The sequence below is a fragment of the Mustela nivalis genome (assembly GCF_964662115.1).
Source record: "Mustela nivalis genome assembly, chromosome: 1".
Classification (NCBI taxonomy): domain Eukaryota; kingdom Metazoa; phylum Chordata; class Mammalia; order Carnivora; family Mustelidae; genus Mustela; species Mustela nivalis.
This window is the reverse complement of record NC_139020.1, coordinates 141,485,842-141,504,294: the sequence shown is the minus strand read 5'-3', so window position 1 is coordinate 141,504,294 and position 18,453 is coordinate 141,485,842. Positions and strand designations below refer to the sequence as shown.

Genomic DNA, 18,453 nt, shown 5'->3' with positions numbered 1-18,453 from the left:
ATCAAAACGGACTCAGAAGAAGACATTATACAAAAGAAACATTAAAATATGATTTAAAAAAAAAAAAAGGAGTTAGTGAGCAGTAGATACATCTAGGTTAAAGAGAGCTCCAGGCCATCCCCGATGACAGAGTACTACTTTGGTCTTGATGTGTCATAGCAAGAAGAAAAAAAAGTTATTTTTAAAGTTAATTTCGTTGTTCAATGTGGAAGCTTTATATCAAATGTCAACTATGCAATTCAGAAAAAGCAACAAAATATAATGAATTTTTACAAAGCATCAATTCAGTGATTCTTCCTCTCATGGACTACTTCCAGAAGAAAAACTGTAACACAAGAATGTATAAAATATGCACATATGTAAACTATGCAATGTATATATGACAAACTATACACACACACACACATATATACACAGACAACATACAGTATAGGTGACACAATATTACTAACACAGAAAAATTAAAATTAAATTAAATTAGCAGAGTCAAACACATGGAAAAAGTCACAGAATGAAAAGTAACCTCCAGAGGTCATCAAACCGTCTTCCTAAAACACCACAAGCTGGTAACTCCCAGATCCAAGAAAACCAATGATTCCACCATCATACTTGATGAAAGAGAATTTCTGTTTTGGCTTTTAGAAAATGGGAGACCTGGAGAGAGCCATGACATTCTAGAATTTTCCTTCAGTTTCGTTCCCAACATTGTCAGTGTTCATTGTGTTAATATCTAAAAATACACTGGTAATTTTAGTGGCTCTATTCATTGCCAGTATCACTGGCAAAAGAATACTATAAAGTTCAGTTTTCTATCTCAACCAGTTGATCACTTGCTTTTCTGTTGATGTATACTCTACCAACAGTTAATCTTATCTGAGTGTATATAATAACAAGATCAGCATTCTCAGTTCTGTATCTAATCTCTAAGTTAAGCCACCTTTACTCATCAAATCAAGGTTAAATTCCAAAAGAAAAGGTAATAGGTATTATTTTTCTATATAAAAAAGAACAAAATGCAAAAAAGCATATTTTATAAAGACAAAGATTATCAAGTTGACACCAGTTTAATACAAGTACTGCTTACTTGTTACCCAGAAGCTGAGATTTTCTTGTTTCTGGTTATAGTTTTCATTACTTGAAATGACAGTTATTGTGACTTTATAAACATACACTGTAGAATAAGAATCATGAATTGTAAATAAAAATTAAGTTTTAGAAGCATTAAGGCATGTAACAATGAAACATTCTAAATGTTATCAGCTACTTAAGACAAATTTTAATTGTGTTTAAACATAAGATGAAATGTGCAACTCAGACTAAATCAGTGTAGAGTAAAAACCAATAGTGTATATACAGATAATGAAGGTATCGCAGAAACTGGTTAAAAATTATAATGGAGAGAGAACTAGTAAGAATATAGCAACCTGGCTGAAATTGATATTCATTAGGGTACTCTTCACATCAATAGGGAGCATTTGGACTCTGTGGTCTTTATCAGTGTCCCAGCTGGTAATGGTTGAAGGTTAATGCCTTACCCCATTCTGTTCAATTTTCTATCCTAATTAGCCCTCCAAATCTATAGCTGTGAGCACCAAGTGTCTGTGCTCAAAAGAAACTAATTAATGCTAGCAAATTAGATCAAGTCCAAAGATCCAACAGCCAAACTCTTAGTTAAATGCTCCTTGTTAATAGGAAGTGTAGCTGTCAATAACTGCTGTTGGTGACTATAATGAGGCATCCTTCTTTCATTGAAAGTGATTTCATTTCTCTTTGTCCCTGCAAAAGCTGTTCCATTCCCTTCACAAACCTAAGTTGCTGGCAGTCTGACCCAGTTCTTATGATCAGCTGGGATGAAATGACATGCAAAAAATCAAACAGAAAAGCTTTCCTACATAATCAGGTTTAAGGCATTTAGCAGAAAGTCAGATCACTTATTAAAATTCCTGTATCTTTATCGAAAAACTATACAGTGAGCACACACAATGCTTTTATATAAAAATTCTATAATTATTTAATAAAGCAAAGGCTATAAATAGTAAATAAACTACAAGGTGAGTGTCCTGATTCTAAATTACATCTTATTGTTCAGTTCAAATATAGATCTGCTGCTGCTGAACACCAATGTATGTTCTTGACTAAACCACATGGTTAAGCAAGAATACTAAAGAGTATTGTTTTATAAAATAATTTTAGATTCTATAACAGTCTTAGACCATATGGCCTAAAAAAAAAGTCAATATATGATTATCTATAAAAGATTCAAATATTCAAAAAAATCAATTGTTACACCATGTTCTAACAGGGACAAATGCATTGAAAAAACCCAAGCAGATCTCAAATTTTAAGATGCTTTCAGTCTTCAGAAGATTTTAAGTTTATTTTAAGAAAGATTTAACTAAGTCAACATCCTAAAAACAACTTAACTTCTGATAAAGCAAAAAATAAACATTTTTTCTGTACCACTCGTTATATGATAGTTGTGCAACACAAACTTTTATTTTGTTATACTCTCTTTTGTTTTTTAAAAAAACCAAAAACAGTTTCATTGTTTTAGGAGTTAGCAAAGGCAGTTCTGAAACCCAAACCCAATTCTTCTGCATTTTCATCTGTATCATGTGAGTAAAAACTCCATCTGTAATTGAGTTAGCTAGCTTTTTTTCATTCTAGATATCAGAATAGTGTGTTAAAAACAGAATAAATACAACTCATATTTATAACTTTGAACCAATATATCAGTAGCAAGTAAATCTTCCTGGTAGTAAAAATTTAGCCCTATAATTCCATTACACATTGTTCATTTTTATCCTCCCTCACCTGGGTCAGGAGATTTTATATATATAAATATATACGTGTGTGTGTGTGTGTGTGTGTGTATACACACACATTTATTTACTTATTTTAAAGTTCTGAGGCAAGTGGAGAATTATCTCCAGACTATCCGCATGACACCTGCCAATTCTAGCTTTGCGGATGGCAATGGGTTAGTTACTCCTGATACCTGGGGGTATGAGTGCAAGGAAGGTGCTCTGATTAAACAACTAATTCACAGTGAAAGCAAAACTAGTATCATAGACGAAGTAATTACTGATAACATTATTTATGGATGGATTTAACTTAAATCTTATGAATGAATCTGAAACTGGAATAGGGCACAATAAGTCATCTAACAAAGAGAAATGACCACCACACTATGTCCACTGTGAGAATTACTCTTCTTTTTATCGCTTCAATCCAAGGATTTCAGAGGTCATTCTCAAAGAACAGCATCAGAGGGACAGAAATGTTCCCGGCATCCAAACATTACTGACAGAGTCCCAAAACTACAGATGACACAGCCTGGCTCCCTATAGAGAAACTTGCTGATGGGAATCACAGGCCATCATCCTCCACAAAGAATCACTGAAGTCCCTCAAGGAAGAAGACTACAGGGAAAAGTGAAGAAGGGGAGCCAGAAAAATGGTGTACATCAGGAAAATTTTTACTACTACCTCTTTTAGATGGCCATTTCAGGGATAGATTTGTGTAAAAAGATGTTTGTTTCTACAGTAATACTGTCTGTCATCTGTTTTTCTAATGACCCCCCATCTATGGCCTCCGTTTTTACCTTCCACTGCTTTGTTTACATGTTTTCACTAAATTTTATATATTAATCAATAGCATGTCTTCTAGATGTACAGAATACAGGAGTATCCTGCATTAAGAAACATTTTCTAAACAAAACATACATATGTGGGTGCCTAATGCATTCATTTACATAAATATCCTAAAATATAGAAAAGTAAAAAATAAAAAGTCTCAATGGAATCTCAGTAGTACTTACAGTAACAATTCAGAAATAGACAATGGCACCAAAGAAAATCATCTTAGAATATATAAGAATATTGCTGAAGAAAAAACAGGTACATGTTACATTTGAGGTTTCTTCTTTCCCTATCGAAATCACTGGAATAACTCGTTTCTCTAAAATAGTAATAACCAAGTTTCTCTATATATGTAACTGTACTCCTGGGAAAAAAATTTTTTTTACTAGTAATTTGGGAAAATATTTTTAAATTGTAAATGAACTGAACACCGTCTGCAAGTTCTGAAAGCTGAAATACTGGTATCTCTGTGAAAGGGTGAGAAGCAATTCATACATATTAATTCATTGACTACTTGACTCTGAGGCTAAGGATTAAATTCAGATCATATTATAAAAAAATGAATTTGATCTTTATATGAATATTTGAATCTTACCTTGAACTTGTTCAGAACATCTCTCTCGGGCTTTTTCTCTCATTATTTTAGGGATCAAAACATCCTTTTCAACATGTCTGAGATGCTGCCCTGGGGAAAAAAAAAAAGATCATTCTTTAATATAGTGAAGTCTCAAGTAAATCACCAGTTTAGGGAATCACCAGTTTAGGGAAAAAATCACCAGTTTAATATAGTGAAGTCTCAAGTAAATCACCAATTTAGGGAAAAAATATCTGCTTTACTCAAAATGAAAGCCTATGCAAATATATTAAAAGCTGACTCTCACAACTTCATTAAGATTGTGATTATTTTAGTTAGTAAAAATCATTCTAAGTATTTTTTTATATAAAACAAAAATGTGGGACACAAGCAATACGTTTCTAAAAATTTCTACAAGCTACACTGCAACACTTTTGATAACATTCTATGCAGCCTTGTCAAAAGGTCATAAACTAAAACATTATAATTTCCTTTCTTAACATAACCCAAAGAAAGAGGATTTTTATCAATACTGAGATTCAAGGATAGATGAACAGATCCAAGATTATGAGACACACAAGTAGTTTAGTAAATAACATGTATTTATCCCCAAAGGATCAGGACATTTCCCAGTATCTAGTGACACATAGGAAGACCAGGACCCCTAAACTTTTCCTGGTACTACGCAATTCCCAACAACCTTTGGATATAGGCAGCCATGAACTGAGAGTATTTGCCGAGCGTGTAAAACGGCAGCTTAAAAAGCAAACAAAATCAACAACAAAATAGCCAAGAATCACCTAAATTTGGTGGGACAACATGGTGAAAGGGGGAAACCAACTGTAATTAATCAAGAAATATTTAAACCGTGGAGATTTAAAAGAGTAAAAAAAAAAAAAAAAAAGAATTTACAGTAAGTTTAAGAAATACACTAAAGTAAATATAAAGACATGAGTCCTCAGACAGAAATGGATTACGGATTACCTACGCACACTGTAAAGAAATATCTGAAGGTCAAAAATCCCAAAAGCTTCAAAAGGGAGAAAACGTTACCCCCACAGAGTAATGAGAATCAGATTTATATTGTTTCACTGGCAAGACTTTGATACATGAAGACAATGGAGAAATAACTTCAAAGCTCTGAGAATGAATTTCTTTATATCCAAGGATTCCAAAGCCAATTAAGAGTGTGAAGATATTTTCAGATGTGTAGGGACTGAAACCTCTATCCCAATCCTACTGACATGAAGCCACCCCTTTCTGTTGTGCAACAAGCCATCAACACACTTAGTGGCATAAAACAAACATTGTTATGCATAGAGTTCCAACAGGCCAGTACTTCAGAAAGTTAAGGAGAATTGACCCTTCTCAGCTTCATAGTTATCTGAGGCCTCTTCTAGAAGAGGCAAAGGACTGGCATTGACTTCAACAGCTACAAAAGCTGAGGCTGGAGGATCTACTTGCAAGATGACTTCTTTCTTCACTTACCCATTTAACCTCTGCTATGAAATGGCTGATGAATGGGCGTGGTGAGAACTGTAAACTAGAGCACCTATACATGACTTCTCCGTGTGGGCTGATTTTTCAGAGTGTAGCAGATAGGTCTTGAGAGGGAGCAATCTAAGAAGGAATGTCCACTATAGCCCTGAATCTATTAAAGAAGTTGAATCTGTAGGGCGCCTGGGTGGTTCAGTGGGTTAAGCCTCTGCCTTCGTGACAACAGGGAAACAAATGAGATAATCATACTGTTTTTGTTGTTGTTTTAGAAAAATCAATAAAACCGCCCAGATGGTTTCATTGACAAAGTCTATGAAATACTTACTGAACAAATAGCACCAATTCTTTAGTCTCTTCCTAGCACTATTTTATGAGACCAGCCTTACTCTGATACCAAAAGCAAAGACAATATTAAAAAACAAAACAAACAAAAAAATCCCAATATTCCTCATGATTATAGACTCAAAAATTCTCAATAAAATATTAGCAAATCGAATCCAGCAATATAGAAAAAGAAAAATACACCACATCGAGTTGGGTTTATTCCAAGATACAAGGTTGGCTCATTATTTGAAAATTAATCAAGGTGGGGGCCCCTGAGTGGCTCAGTGAGTTAAAGCCTCTGCCTTCAGCTCAGGTCATGATCCCAGGGTCCTGGAATCGAGCCCCGCATCGGGCTCTCTGCTCAGCAAGGAGCCTGCTTCCTCCTCTCTCTCTGCCTGCCTCTCTGCCTATTTGTGATCTCTGTCAAATAATAAAATCTTTAAAAAAAAATTAATCAAGGTGACCTATCATATTAATGGTCTAAAAAAAGAAAACCACATGATCACATCAATTAAAGCAGAAAAAACATCTGATAATACCATTCATTAAAAACAAACAAAACTTTCAATAAACTAGGAACAGAAAGGAACTTCTTCAACCTACAGACTGTTTGCAAAAATCCTATAGCTAAAAAATCCTATACCGCACTTAATGGTAAAACACTGAATGTTTTCCTTGTAAGAACAGGAACATGGAGTAAAATTCCATAGGACTATACACATACATATGCCTGTATATAAAAACTGGTGAAAACTGAAGAGGCCTATAGTCTAGGCAACAGTATTATACCAACTTCAGTATCCTGCTTTTGATATTATGCTATAGTTATACAAGAAGCCACCACTGAGGGAAAGCAGCACAAAGGGCATGTAGGACTCTATACAATATTTTTCACAACTTCCTGTGAGTCTCTGAATTATTTCAAAATAAAAAGATCAAAGAAAAAAACTTGTATAAGAAATCATAGAAGAAAATCTTCATGACCCAGAGTTAAACAAAGAGTTCTTATACATAACACCAAACTCATGATCCATAAAAGAAAAAAAAAAAAAATCAATAAATTTAAGCTTCATCCAAATTAAAAGCTTTCACAGAAACTGCTCTTAGGAAGATAAAAACAAGCCACATAGTGGAAAAGGTTATTCACAAATTTCGTATCTGAAAAAGAATTTGCATCCAAAATACATACAGACTTCTTTAAACTCCAGCAGTAAGAAAACAATCCATTTAGAAATGGGCAAAAGACTTGAACAGACACTATACAAAAAGATAGAAGGATAGCAATAAACACATGAAGAGATGCTTAGTATCATTAGTCATTAGGAAAATCCAAAATAAAATTACAAAAGTTATCACTAAAGACCTATTAAGATGGCTGAAAGAAAAAAAGTAGTAAGTGCTAACAAGAATACAGAGTAACTGGATCTCTCAGACATTCCTAGTAGGAACATTAAATGGTACAGGCACTCTGGAAGATAATCAAGCAGTTTCTTATTAAGTTAAACATAAGTTTAACTTATATTAAACTTAACTTATGTTAACTAAAACTTAACTAAACTTACGTTAAATGGCATTTAACTTATGTTAAATGGCAGTTTCTTATTAAGTTAAACCTAAGTTTAACTTTTATGTTTAACTTAATGCCATGTGACCCAGCAAAACACTCATCAGGATTTATCCCAAGAAATGAAAATATGTTCCCACAAAAACCTGTGGGCAGATGTTCACTGTGGCTTTACCCGTAACAGCCAAAACATGGAATTAACCCATAAGTACTTCAACAGATAAGTAACAGTTCAGCAAGACAACGGAATATTATTCAGCAATAAAACAGAATGGATTGCTGACATCCAACAATGGCAGGAACTTGAATGGATATCAAGCGCATTAAATTGAATGAAAAAAAGACCATCTCAAAGGGCTACATATTGTATGATTCCATTTATATAACATTCTTAAAGTGACAAAACTGGAGTAATGGAAAACAGATCACTGGTTCCCAGTAGTTCAGAGCTAAGGAAGCAGTAGGACGATTAAAAGCAAACAGAGGTTTCCTTTGTGCTGACTGAATAGTTCTGAATGCTGTGATCACGGCTACCTAACTATTCACCAGCCATAAAATATCATAAACACACACGCGCGCGCGCGCATAAAATTTGATAAAATTCAACTAAGGTATGTACCTGAATTAGCATACCAATGCCAATTCCTGGTTTCCTTATATATAATTTAGAGCAGTGTGTTCCAATTCTTTTCCATTTTTACTCTAGTAGAGCCTTTTTAGTTTTTTTTTCCTAATGCCCCCCATGAAATGTTAATACCACAGACACATTGTCTATTTATATGCTTCATGTATAACAGTACTTCATATATTGAAAGAGTAAGATTTTCTCCCTCCGTTAACAATTTTTGCCCCTTTGAGGGCAATATCATACTCATTGAAGACCTATATGAAGATTATGAAAGACAGTATCATTAGGAAAAACTGGAGAAAGGGAACATGAAAACTGCCATGTTTTGCAGCTTTATGTGTTACACTATTTCAAAATAAAGTTATAATTTTAAAAAGCTTAAAAACATCTAAGAGTAAAGGACTTAGAATAACCAAAACAGTAAAAAAGAACAAATCTGGATGACTTACATACCTGACTTCAGGTGATTCCAAGTCTCACTACAGAGCTACAGCAATCAAGGTAGTGCAGTACAGGTATAATTAGCATAAATAGATTGATGTAACAAAACAGAGCCCAGAAATGTTTCCACTTAGATACAGTCACTTTATTTCAACATATTCGCCAAGGTTACTGAATGAAGAAACAAAAGCGTTTTTTTCTAATATTTTAGTTATTTGAGAGTGTGAGCAAAGAGGAAGGATAGAGAGATGAAGAAGCAGACTCCTCACTGAGCAGGGAGCCTGATGTGGGACTTGATCCCAGGAACCTGGGATCATGACCTGAGCTGAAAGCAGAGGTGTAACCGACTGAGCCACTGAGGCACCCAATAAAAGCATTTTCAATAAATGGTAGTAGACCTGGATAAAAATGGAGGTGGGGGGGAAATCAGCCTAAACCTTCTGATCTACTTCACAGTACCCACAAAAACTAATTTGCCACAGATTATAAACCTGAATATGAAAACTAAAACTATTAAACCAAAAAAAAACCTCAATTCCTCAGAGTAGAAAAAGATTTTTTTTAAGAAGACACAAAGACACTAAACAGAAGAGAAAAAGATAAATTTAATTTCATCCAATATAAAACCTGTTCATCGAAAAACACCATGATGAAAATTAAAAGGCAAGCCAGGAGAAAGCGTTCATGGTAGATAGACAGATAGCTACAGACACAGATAAATACAGAAATAGGTACAGTTCTATATCTATATATGTAGATACATAGACTTATTTGACAAAGGACTTGAATTTAGCATATATAAAGAACTCCTACGGATCAATAACAAAAATACAAACAACCAAATAAAAAACCCAATAAAAAAGGGACAAAAGGTGTGAATGGACTCTTCAAAAATATATACAAATTGTAAATATGTAAATGAACAGGTGCTCAAAATCATCAGTCATTAAGAAAATGCAAATGAACCCCATTATACTATTTCACACCCACAAGAATGACTAAAAATTAAAAATAGTGACAACACCAAATGTCAGAACGTGAAGCAAGTGGAACTTTCATATATTGCTGGTAAGAGTGTGAAGAGATAAACTTCTTTGGAAAACTAATTGTTAAGTTATAGTTAAATATACACCCAACCTACTTTCCACTCCTAGGTATTCATTCACCTAACGTCAATAACAACACATTTCCAGAAAATGACTTGTACAAGTCTGTTTATGGAAGCATTCACACTAGCCAAAAATTGGAAACAACTTAAATGCCCAACTGAATATTACTCAGCAATACAATAACTGCTGAACACTCAGCATGGGGGTGGAGCTTAAAAACTGTTGACAATAAGAAGCCAGGCCCAAGAGTAAATACTACATGATTCAAGAACATAAAAAATTGTGGTGATAAAGAATAGAACACTGGTTATCTATGAGAGTTGAGGAGAATACTCTCTGGGAGAGGTCTTGATTCAGTCAGTTGTAGACATGTATCACAACTTACAACGTGCAGATTTCACTGCATATTTTACCTCAATTTATAATATATTAGCTTTAAAACAGGATAAATAACTGCACTCACAGTGGATGACTTTAACATGTAACTTTAAATAATTAAGTAGATAAAAAGTTCTGTAATTTTCTCCTTAAAGATATTATTCTTTTACTAGATTTACTTCTACTAATAAGGGTTAAGTAACATGTAATTATTTGTCGCTAGTTTCACTTAAATCTTATTGTCCTTCTAGCCAACACAATCTTACTTCTCATTAATTCTAGTAAATTGGCCATAGTCTTCTAATTTCTATGTGGACAATCACAGGGACAGCTCTGCTCTTTCTTCTTAAAAGCTTACTGGCTAGGTCCTTTAGAAAGTAAAGTAAGTATAAACTTAACAGCACCTCAGTCTTAGATGCTCAAATTCCATTTAGAATTTTTATAGTGATCTTCCTGTTGAGATTGGCCTATGATTTTCCTGTGTTGCTTTGTATAACAGTTACATTATTTAAATGATAAATTGGGGACCTAACTCTCCCCTTGTATTCTCTGAACACTCTGTATAAAATAAAGATTAACAGTTCCTTTAAAGTTTGGTAGAAACTACCTGTGGCTATCAGTTTTAGGAATCAACTTGGCTAGGCTATCCTCTCCAGTTATTTAAACAAACACTAATCCGGGTTATGCTGGGAAGGTACTTGGCAGATGTGATTAAAGTCTATGATCACTTGACTTTAAGTAAACTTGATTTTCCTAGCTAATCTGGGTGGGTCTCAAAAGCCTGAAGAACAGCATTGGTGGTATTGTGGGGATCATAGCTGCCTTCAAAAGCCTGAAGAACAGAACTAAGATTTTCCTAAAGAATGCCTTCTGCAAACTGCAGCTCCAGCTCAGAACCAAGGGTTCTAATGCTGATAGCCATTCTTCCTCATAGCTTGGCCGGCCCTACATTTCAGACTTGCCCAACTAGCTACCACAGTCACACGACCGATGGTCTCTGCTGGAATTCTTGACCGGTACACCAGCTGTTAGGGCCTAGGTCTTGCAGTCTCTGTGTGTGAGACAGACACAGAGTTTTACCTACCAATTCTATTTTCTAAGGGCTTTTTATTTTTTAGTCAGTTACAGTTTTTAGCAAATTTATATTTCACAAGGAAACTATCCATTTCATCAAATTTTCCAAAGAATGATATAAAGATATTCACATGATTTTTTTTTCCCTCTTTACCACACCTATAGTTGTATCCCAATTTTCACTGCCTATGCCAGGGTTCAACAAACTATTTCTAGTTAAGGACCAGACTTGTGAATAAAGTTTTGTAGGCTACAAACTATCTCTGTCATGTATATGCTTTTTTAAACCACCCTTTGAAAATATAACTAACCATTCACAGCTTACAGACTTTACTCTAGACCTTCTGCCTGGACCCTGGTTTACTGAAACCTGGCCTAAACTATTTATTTATGCCCCTCTTTCTCCTTAGCTTTGCCAGAGCTGCTGTCAGATGGGAAAAAGGACAGTGAGCTTATAGAAGGCACCGGAAATATGGATGGAGAAAAAAAGGCAGCTTTGAGGGAGGCCCTACAGGATCACAGGGCCTGCAGGGACTAAGGAAAAGAGGATTCAAAGAAGGCTGCGAGTTTTTCTGGCTCCCAGGGAAATGCTGTGACCACTCAATGACACAGGGAACGCACGAGAAACACCAGGTGGGAGAGGACTTCAGCTGTGGACATGGTGAATTTCCGATGCCTGTGAGACTTCCTGTGGAGTGAAAAGCTGATGTGTATTTGAAGGGAAATAATGAAACAGGAGACTATCTCCACATACTTCTTTCCTCCTGGTCTGCAGCACACATTTTAGGAGGCATCAGTTATTAACACGATAATTAATGAGGAGTGGAGGAAACACTGTAATACACCGACCTAGTTTATAAAATCAATATCAAAATGTTACCTCTTCCTTTCACTTATATAATTTTAAACTATACAACTTATTAATATTGTGTCCTGATGAGTATCTTTTGTTCTAGAAACTTTGTAGTGGTCTCAGATAACAAAAGCACTAATTTTTTAAATCAGTTCCTTAAATGGGAATAGTTGTGTAATATCAAGCTATTTTTCCTTAAGAAATTATAACAGAAATTTACCTATTTATGAATTCTAGGTTATAATTCCTATTTAAACATATGTTTTAAATAGCTTGCAAAAATTCCTTCTGAACATTCTTCTAAAACCTCCTAGGGCAAAACAAACAAAATCAATTACAGAATCACACGAATACTTAGATTTTCCGAACTCTTGGTGTTAATTCAAAAATAAAAATATATAAATAAATTCTACTAAAGATGCTCTCATTTGATAGCATATCAACCACTGAACATTATTAATTATAATTTTATATGTATTACAAAGCTATCTTCAACACAATTATAAAATTATCCTTTTTATTCATAAAACTCAAATGATTCTCTCAAAGTCAATGTGATGCATATATGTTATACATTTGTATAAGAACCTGCAAAAAAAAAATCAAATTTTGAGAGTTTGCTACCATATAGTCATATGAATTTATACTGATATAAAAAATCAGGATAACACCACCAAAGAAAATTTCCAAAGCTCTAACTTCAACATTCTATCATCACCTGAAAGTCAATTTTCACCTTTTTCACTGGCTGAATTTGTTAGCTCAGATTTTGCTTGGGGGCTCACAAGTTCCTGCAGTATGGCAGGAATAGATTAGATTGTAAGTCTACTGACAACAGCAGTTGCTATGAATCCACAAAGATAACAGTGAAGCAAATCAAAGTATTACAGAATCTTTCATTGGAAAGAAGTGACATTGGAAGGGCAAGGTATGCCTTTACAATAGTGAGAATGTTCTAATTTAACAAATTTGATTCTTGTTTAGAAAATGCCACTTTTTTTTTTTTTTTTTTTAACTTCCTGGTTAAATTTATTCACTCCTGAAGACATTTCCATGCTACTCTTCACTCTGGAAGAAAAACAAGAAAAATGCTTGCAATTAAGTTTGCAACGGTATCCTCATTAGCCACAGTTTCTATCTTTAGGGCTCTCTACTAGCTACCAAGAGCCTAGAAATGAAGAGCTCCAGGCAGATGGTATCAGGAAAAACATAGAAAGACCAGTGTTCTCAATTGCTACATTTCCAATAAGTGCTTCACACCAGGAATCTAGACAGCTTCCAGTTTTCAACAGCACAAAAATAGGGATGATCTTGATCAGAATTCTCAGGTTCTTGCCAGCTTGCTCATACTTTCTTGCTATGATAAAATGAGGAAGGGGTGGATGGGTGATAGAGATACTTAAGCTGGGAAAATTACAACAGTGAAGATCAGTGCTCCTTTCATACTTTCTTTCCTTCAAGCCCTACTTGAACGAACAAAACCAGAAAAGACAATCAGTAGTAGGAGATATTCCCCACCCTCTCCTGCCCCCAAATTCCAGCCTGCCGCTGGCTATAAGGCCTTCAAGATGAGGCAATGAGACCACAGTCTGTGTAACAGCCCACCCAGGTGAAGGTACTTTGATTCCATTTTGTGGATACAAAAGTGGAGACCCACAGGGTTAAATAAAATCAAGTCTCTGATAAAGCAGCAATGCCAAGATCATGTAACCCAGCTCTCAAATCTTCTTCCATGACACACCACACACACGCAGGTGGTGGCCTCTTTAAAGGGATTTCAGCAAATAAGGTTATATAAGCTTCGGAAGTTATACAAAGTGTGAAATAACCCTCAGATAGTCAAGATTGTTTCAGAAGCATCAGAAGCACAGGTAAAATTAAAAAAAAAAAAAAAAAAAAACACCTCACCCTTCAGATTTTTTTTCTTTAGCAGAGCATTAAATGGAATTCTGATCTCTGATTTCTAGCATGCTGAAAATTATTTGAAAGAAGGGGAAAAAAACCTACCACAAGCCATTTGTCGTTGGCTGAAAAAATACCTTCAAACAAAGTACACATCACATATTAGGTCAACTGGTAATAATCTAATTTTTTTATAAGCTCAAACTTCAAAAAGAGAGGGAAAGCAAGTCAGTAAGATAGATGTCCCTACTTCTGCTTAGCTTCTGGGTCAGATACCCCATAGCCCACAACAGGAGTCTTCATATGAACTATTTTGTCCTATCAGCTTTCACTGTTAATAACCACCCAGTTCACACTAGATGTGCCCATTTCCCAAAAGCACCTATTTCTTGGACCTCAGATTCTGTAGATTGTGAGGTGTGAAAACTTCCTCTTCCACCCACATTACTTTAACCAAGATGAGGCCAAAAAGGGACAACAAATCTAAAGGTATACCAAAGCAGGAAATAAACTTATACAAGAAGACATGCCAATTTTAGAAATGTGCTGCAATCTCCATCGTGGCCATAATTTCTTAAATGAAAAGGTTTCATATTTACTTTACTTGGTAAAACTTTGAGACTATCTTTTCCTACAAGCACAATTTCCCATTGATACATAAGAGAAAATCAGCAGTGTTATGAGAGGCATAAACAGGTATTTGAGAAAGAAATAAGGGACAGTATGCCTATGTCTTCTCAGCAATACACACCTGATTTTTCTGATGGTACATCTGGAACATGGTAGACTATATTCAAATCTGAATGTTCCTCAGTGCCTTTGGCCACTCTACTCCATCAGTTCTCCTTCATCTTACAATATTTCATAACCTTTCTTCAGAAAACACGTGCCACTTTGTAATGGAGTGGGGGAATTATTTTTACATTGAGAGGTTATTCACTTATTTCAAAGAATCAAACTTTGCTCACACCACTCATGGCTTTCTTGGCATGGCCTTCAGAGTCTGTGTGTGTTAACTTGAAAACCAGTTCCATAATACAACTTTTCTTGGGGAGGAGCATTTCCCAGGATGATCACCTACCACCTTCACCAGACTGCCCCTAGCTAATGTTGGCTGAAATTCAAGTTCACTTTCTACACAAGAAACTTACCAAAAATGAGGATATTGAGATGGACGGTACAGGCTGAAGGCAAATCCTACAGGAGTCTCAAAAATATTCTGAAAAAAAACGTAATACTAGGAAAAGCATAAACGATTCCAAGATCTGCTCCTAGTCCTTCTGCAGCAACCCCACAAGGTTCTACCTTTAAAGATGCTGCTGCCATGTTCTCAGTGATTATTTCCAGCTCCAAAATTTACTCTGTCCACATTTTCAAGTGTCTATTGGCAATTTCCAAGTCCCAACGGTATCATGATTTCAACTTAAAAATTTCAACAACTTAAATCTGCATTCTCCCATCCTGGTGGTTATGTTATACTCCTTACGGCGCCTGGGTGGCTCAGTGGGTTAAGCCTCTGCCTTCGGCTCGGGTCATGATCTCAGGGTCCTGGGATTGAGCCCCGCATCGGGTTCTCTGCTCAGTGGGGAGCCTGCTTCTCCCTCTCTCTCTGCCTGCCTCTCTGCCTGCTTGTGATCTCTCTTTCCGTCAAATGAATAAATAAAATCTTTAAAAAAAAAAAAAAAGAAAGAAAAGAAAACCAGCTTACATTTATATGGTACACAGAAGAAGCACAATAAATTATTTAAAGAAGGAAGGAAGGAAGTGGTAGAAGGAATTGTTTTATAAACATCACACACGAGGTATTACAAAGTAGCAGGGGCTCAGAAAACCCAAAGCAATCTTACAACATTACCCAGCAAGTAACTGTAGAGTCAAACTCCAGCTCAATCTTCTGTCCTTATTTTCCATTTTCTACCTCTTATTTTCTTAACAAAGTCTACCACCTTAAAATCAAACACTTGTTCCATCCCAAAGTTCTCTCTGACCTCAGCACCTGAAAGTGCCTTCTCCTCCTTTAAGCCCAGGATTTGGGGCACAACAATGCTATGGCTCTAAACTGCACCTGGATTCATACATCATATCGTACACCACCCGTGCAATCTTCTTTTCCTGACAGAGCAGTGGTTGCCATGGACTGAATCTTTGTCCCCCTCCCCCACTCCACTTCATCCTGAAGCTCTAAACCTTAATATGACTTTTATCTGGAGAGGCAATTAAGTGTTAAAGGAGATCATATGGGTAGGGCCCTAATCTGACAGGTGGTCTTATAAAAAGATTCTAGCAACCAAATTGGCCAGCACCTCCAGCTTGGACTCTCCAGCCTCCAGAACTGAGGGAAAATAAGTATCTGTTGTTTAAGCCACTCAGTCTATGGTACGCTGTTATGGTAGGCCAAAGACACTAAGACAGATTTTGGTACCAGAAGTTCTCAATTCTGGCTGCATCTTCTAATAAGCACTTGAGAAGGCTTTGTAAAACTCTGATGCCTGGGCACCACCCAAACCAGTTAAATCAGAAATGCTGGGATAAACCCAAGCATTTGTATTTTTATTTTATTTAAAGATTTTATTTGACAGAGAGAAAGATCACAAGTAGGCAGAGAGACAGGCAAAGAGAGAGGGGGAAGGCAGGCTCCCTGCTGAGCAGACAGCCTGATGCAGGGCTCGATCTCAGGACCCTGAGATCATGACCTGAGTCGAAGGCAGAGGCTTAACCCACTGAGCCACCCAGGCGCCCCAAGCATTTGTATTTTTAAAAGCTCCTCAAATAATTCTAATATGTGGCTAAATCAAGAAACACAGCATGAAATTTAAGTTTAATGAGGTCCGAGACCATGTCTCAGTCATCTCTTAATTCCTTTTAACTGTTGGCACATGGCAAATATACATTCAAACTGTTTAATAAGTGACGCATGACTAAGAGTGTTTCAACATTTGATAATTATGGATATTCATTCTATTAACAGATATTAGGTACCTACTATGTATGCATCAGTCACCACGCTAGGGTGTCTACACAATGCTAAGAATAGCAGGCTAGTTCCTTATTCCGCCACATAAACATTTGAAACTCAGTATTTTAATTCATTATACTTAACACTCCTTTGATCTGTAAAAAATAAAACAAAAACAAGAAACAAAAAACTCCCAGTAACAGTTCCTCAGCAAACACAATGCAGGATATTAAATTCCATGTTTTTAAAAAAATTTTCCCCTCCATCTCTCAACTCAAAAATGTTACATATTTATAATCAGGGCTGGTGGAGGGAGAAAGCGAATTTGGGCATCAGTGTTCTTATTTGGGCAGTTTTGTTTGATCCATTTACATCAGGTAAAAGGTGGTATTTTTTGACATCTTTATAAACTTAGGGGCTTCTACACGTATGCTATTAACACCCTTATGCAAAAATAAGGAGAGTCCTCTAGTCAATGGAACATAAAACCTGACGTTTTTTTTCCTGTGGTGAACCATCTGTGCTGACTCAAGAAGCCTTTGAGACCAACTGCAAGTATTTAAAAATCATAGATGTTTAAGGCTTAAAGCAGCTTTCAGGGGCACCTGTTGAGCGGCTGCCTTCGCCTCAGGTCAAGATCCCAGGCTCCAGGGACTGGGCCCCAAGTTGGGCTTCCTGCTCTGCAGGGGGCCTGCTTCTCCCTGCTGCTCTATGGGCTTGTGCTCTATGTCAAATAAATAAGTGAAATCTTAATTTAAAAAAAAAAAAAAAAAAAGCAGCATTCACAGTTATTGATAAATCTTATCCTCAAACCTGAGATTATGCCATTTAGAATTGGGCGTAAGGTTAATAGCAAAGTCTAAAACAAGAAGATATCATTACAAATTTCCCAATTCAATTGGGTGCTATTTCCATAATACGACAGTGCTCCCCCCACTCCTGGTGGGCAATCTCTTACTGTCTAGATGTAATTAACTGGTTTATCTTCTCTAATCATCTAGTCTCTGATAAACTTAAAGAGGAGAAATCATGTAAAAATATTTACTGTTTACTACACAGTTACATACATATTCTCATTCTTCACATGATGCTTTTCTTCATTTCTCAAATCACTGGACACAGAGACATTCACATCTATAAGTTCCACTTTATTTCTCAAGGAAAAAATTCTAGGTCTAGAATGAAAAAACTCTATACGCAGGTTATTTGACATTTTGGTAGTTTTTAAAAATCTCAAGTAATTTTAAAATTGTTTTTTGAAAGACTGCGGGTGGTAACAATCAGGGAAAGCTTCCTATGCAAATAATTCTAACGTGAAGTGTGAAAAATGAACAAGAATTAGACAGACTTGGGGATGGGGAAGAGAGGGAAAATTCTAAAAAGAAAGAACAGTATGTCAAATGGCCTAGAGGGAAAAAAACAAAGCACAGTTTGGCAGATGTTAGGTCTATCTGAAACTAATGTTATTACCACAACCCCATGATATCCACACCTGGAGCCAGTACAGACACC

The 18,453-nt window shown here is 35.8% G+C and overlaps 1 protein-coding gene across 1 annotated transcript in view; it reads right to left on the bottom strand.

The window, feature by feature from the left end:
- Positions 1 to 18,453, bottom strand: part of CMC1 (C-X9-C motif containing 1) — an 84,381-nt gene that overhangs the window by 58,249 nt on the left and 7,679 nt on the right. Inside the window, exon 2 of the mRNA XM_082728996.1 lies at positions 4,237 to 4,326. Coding sequence (XP_082585122.1) covers positions 4,237 to 4,326 — 90 coding nt within the window. The remainder of the gene's footprint in view (positions 1 to 4,236; positions 4,327 to 18,453) is intronic.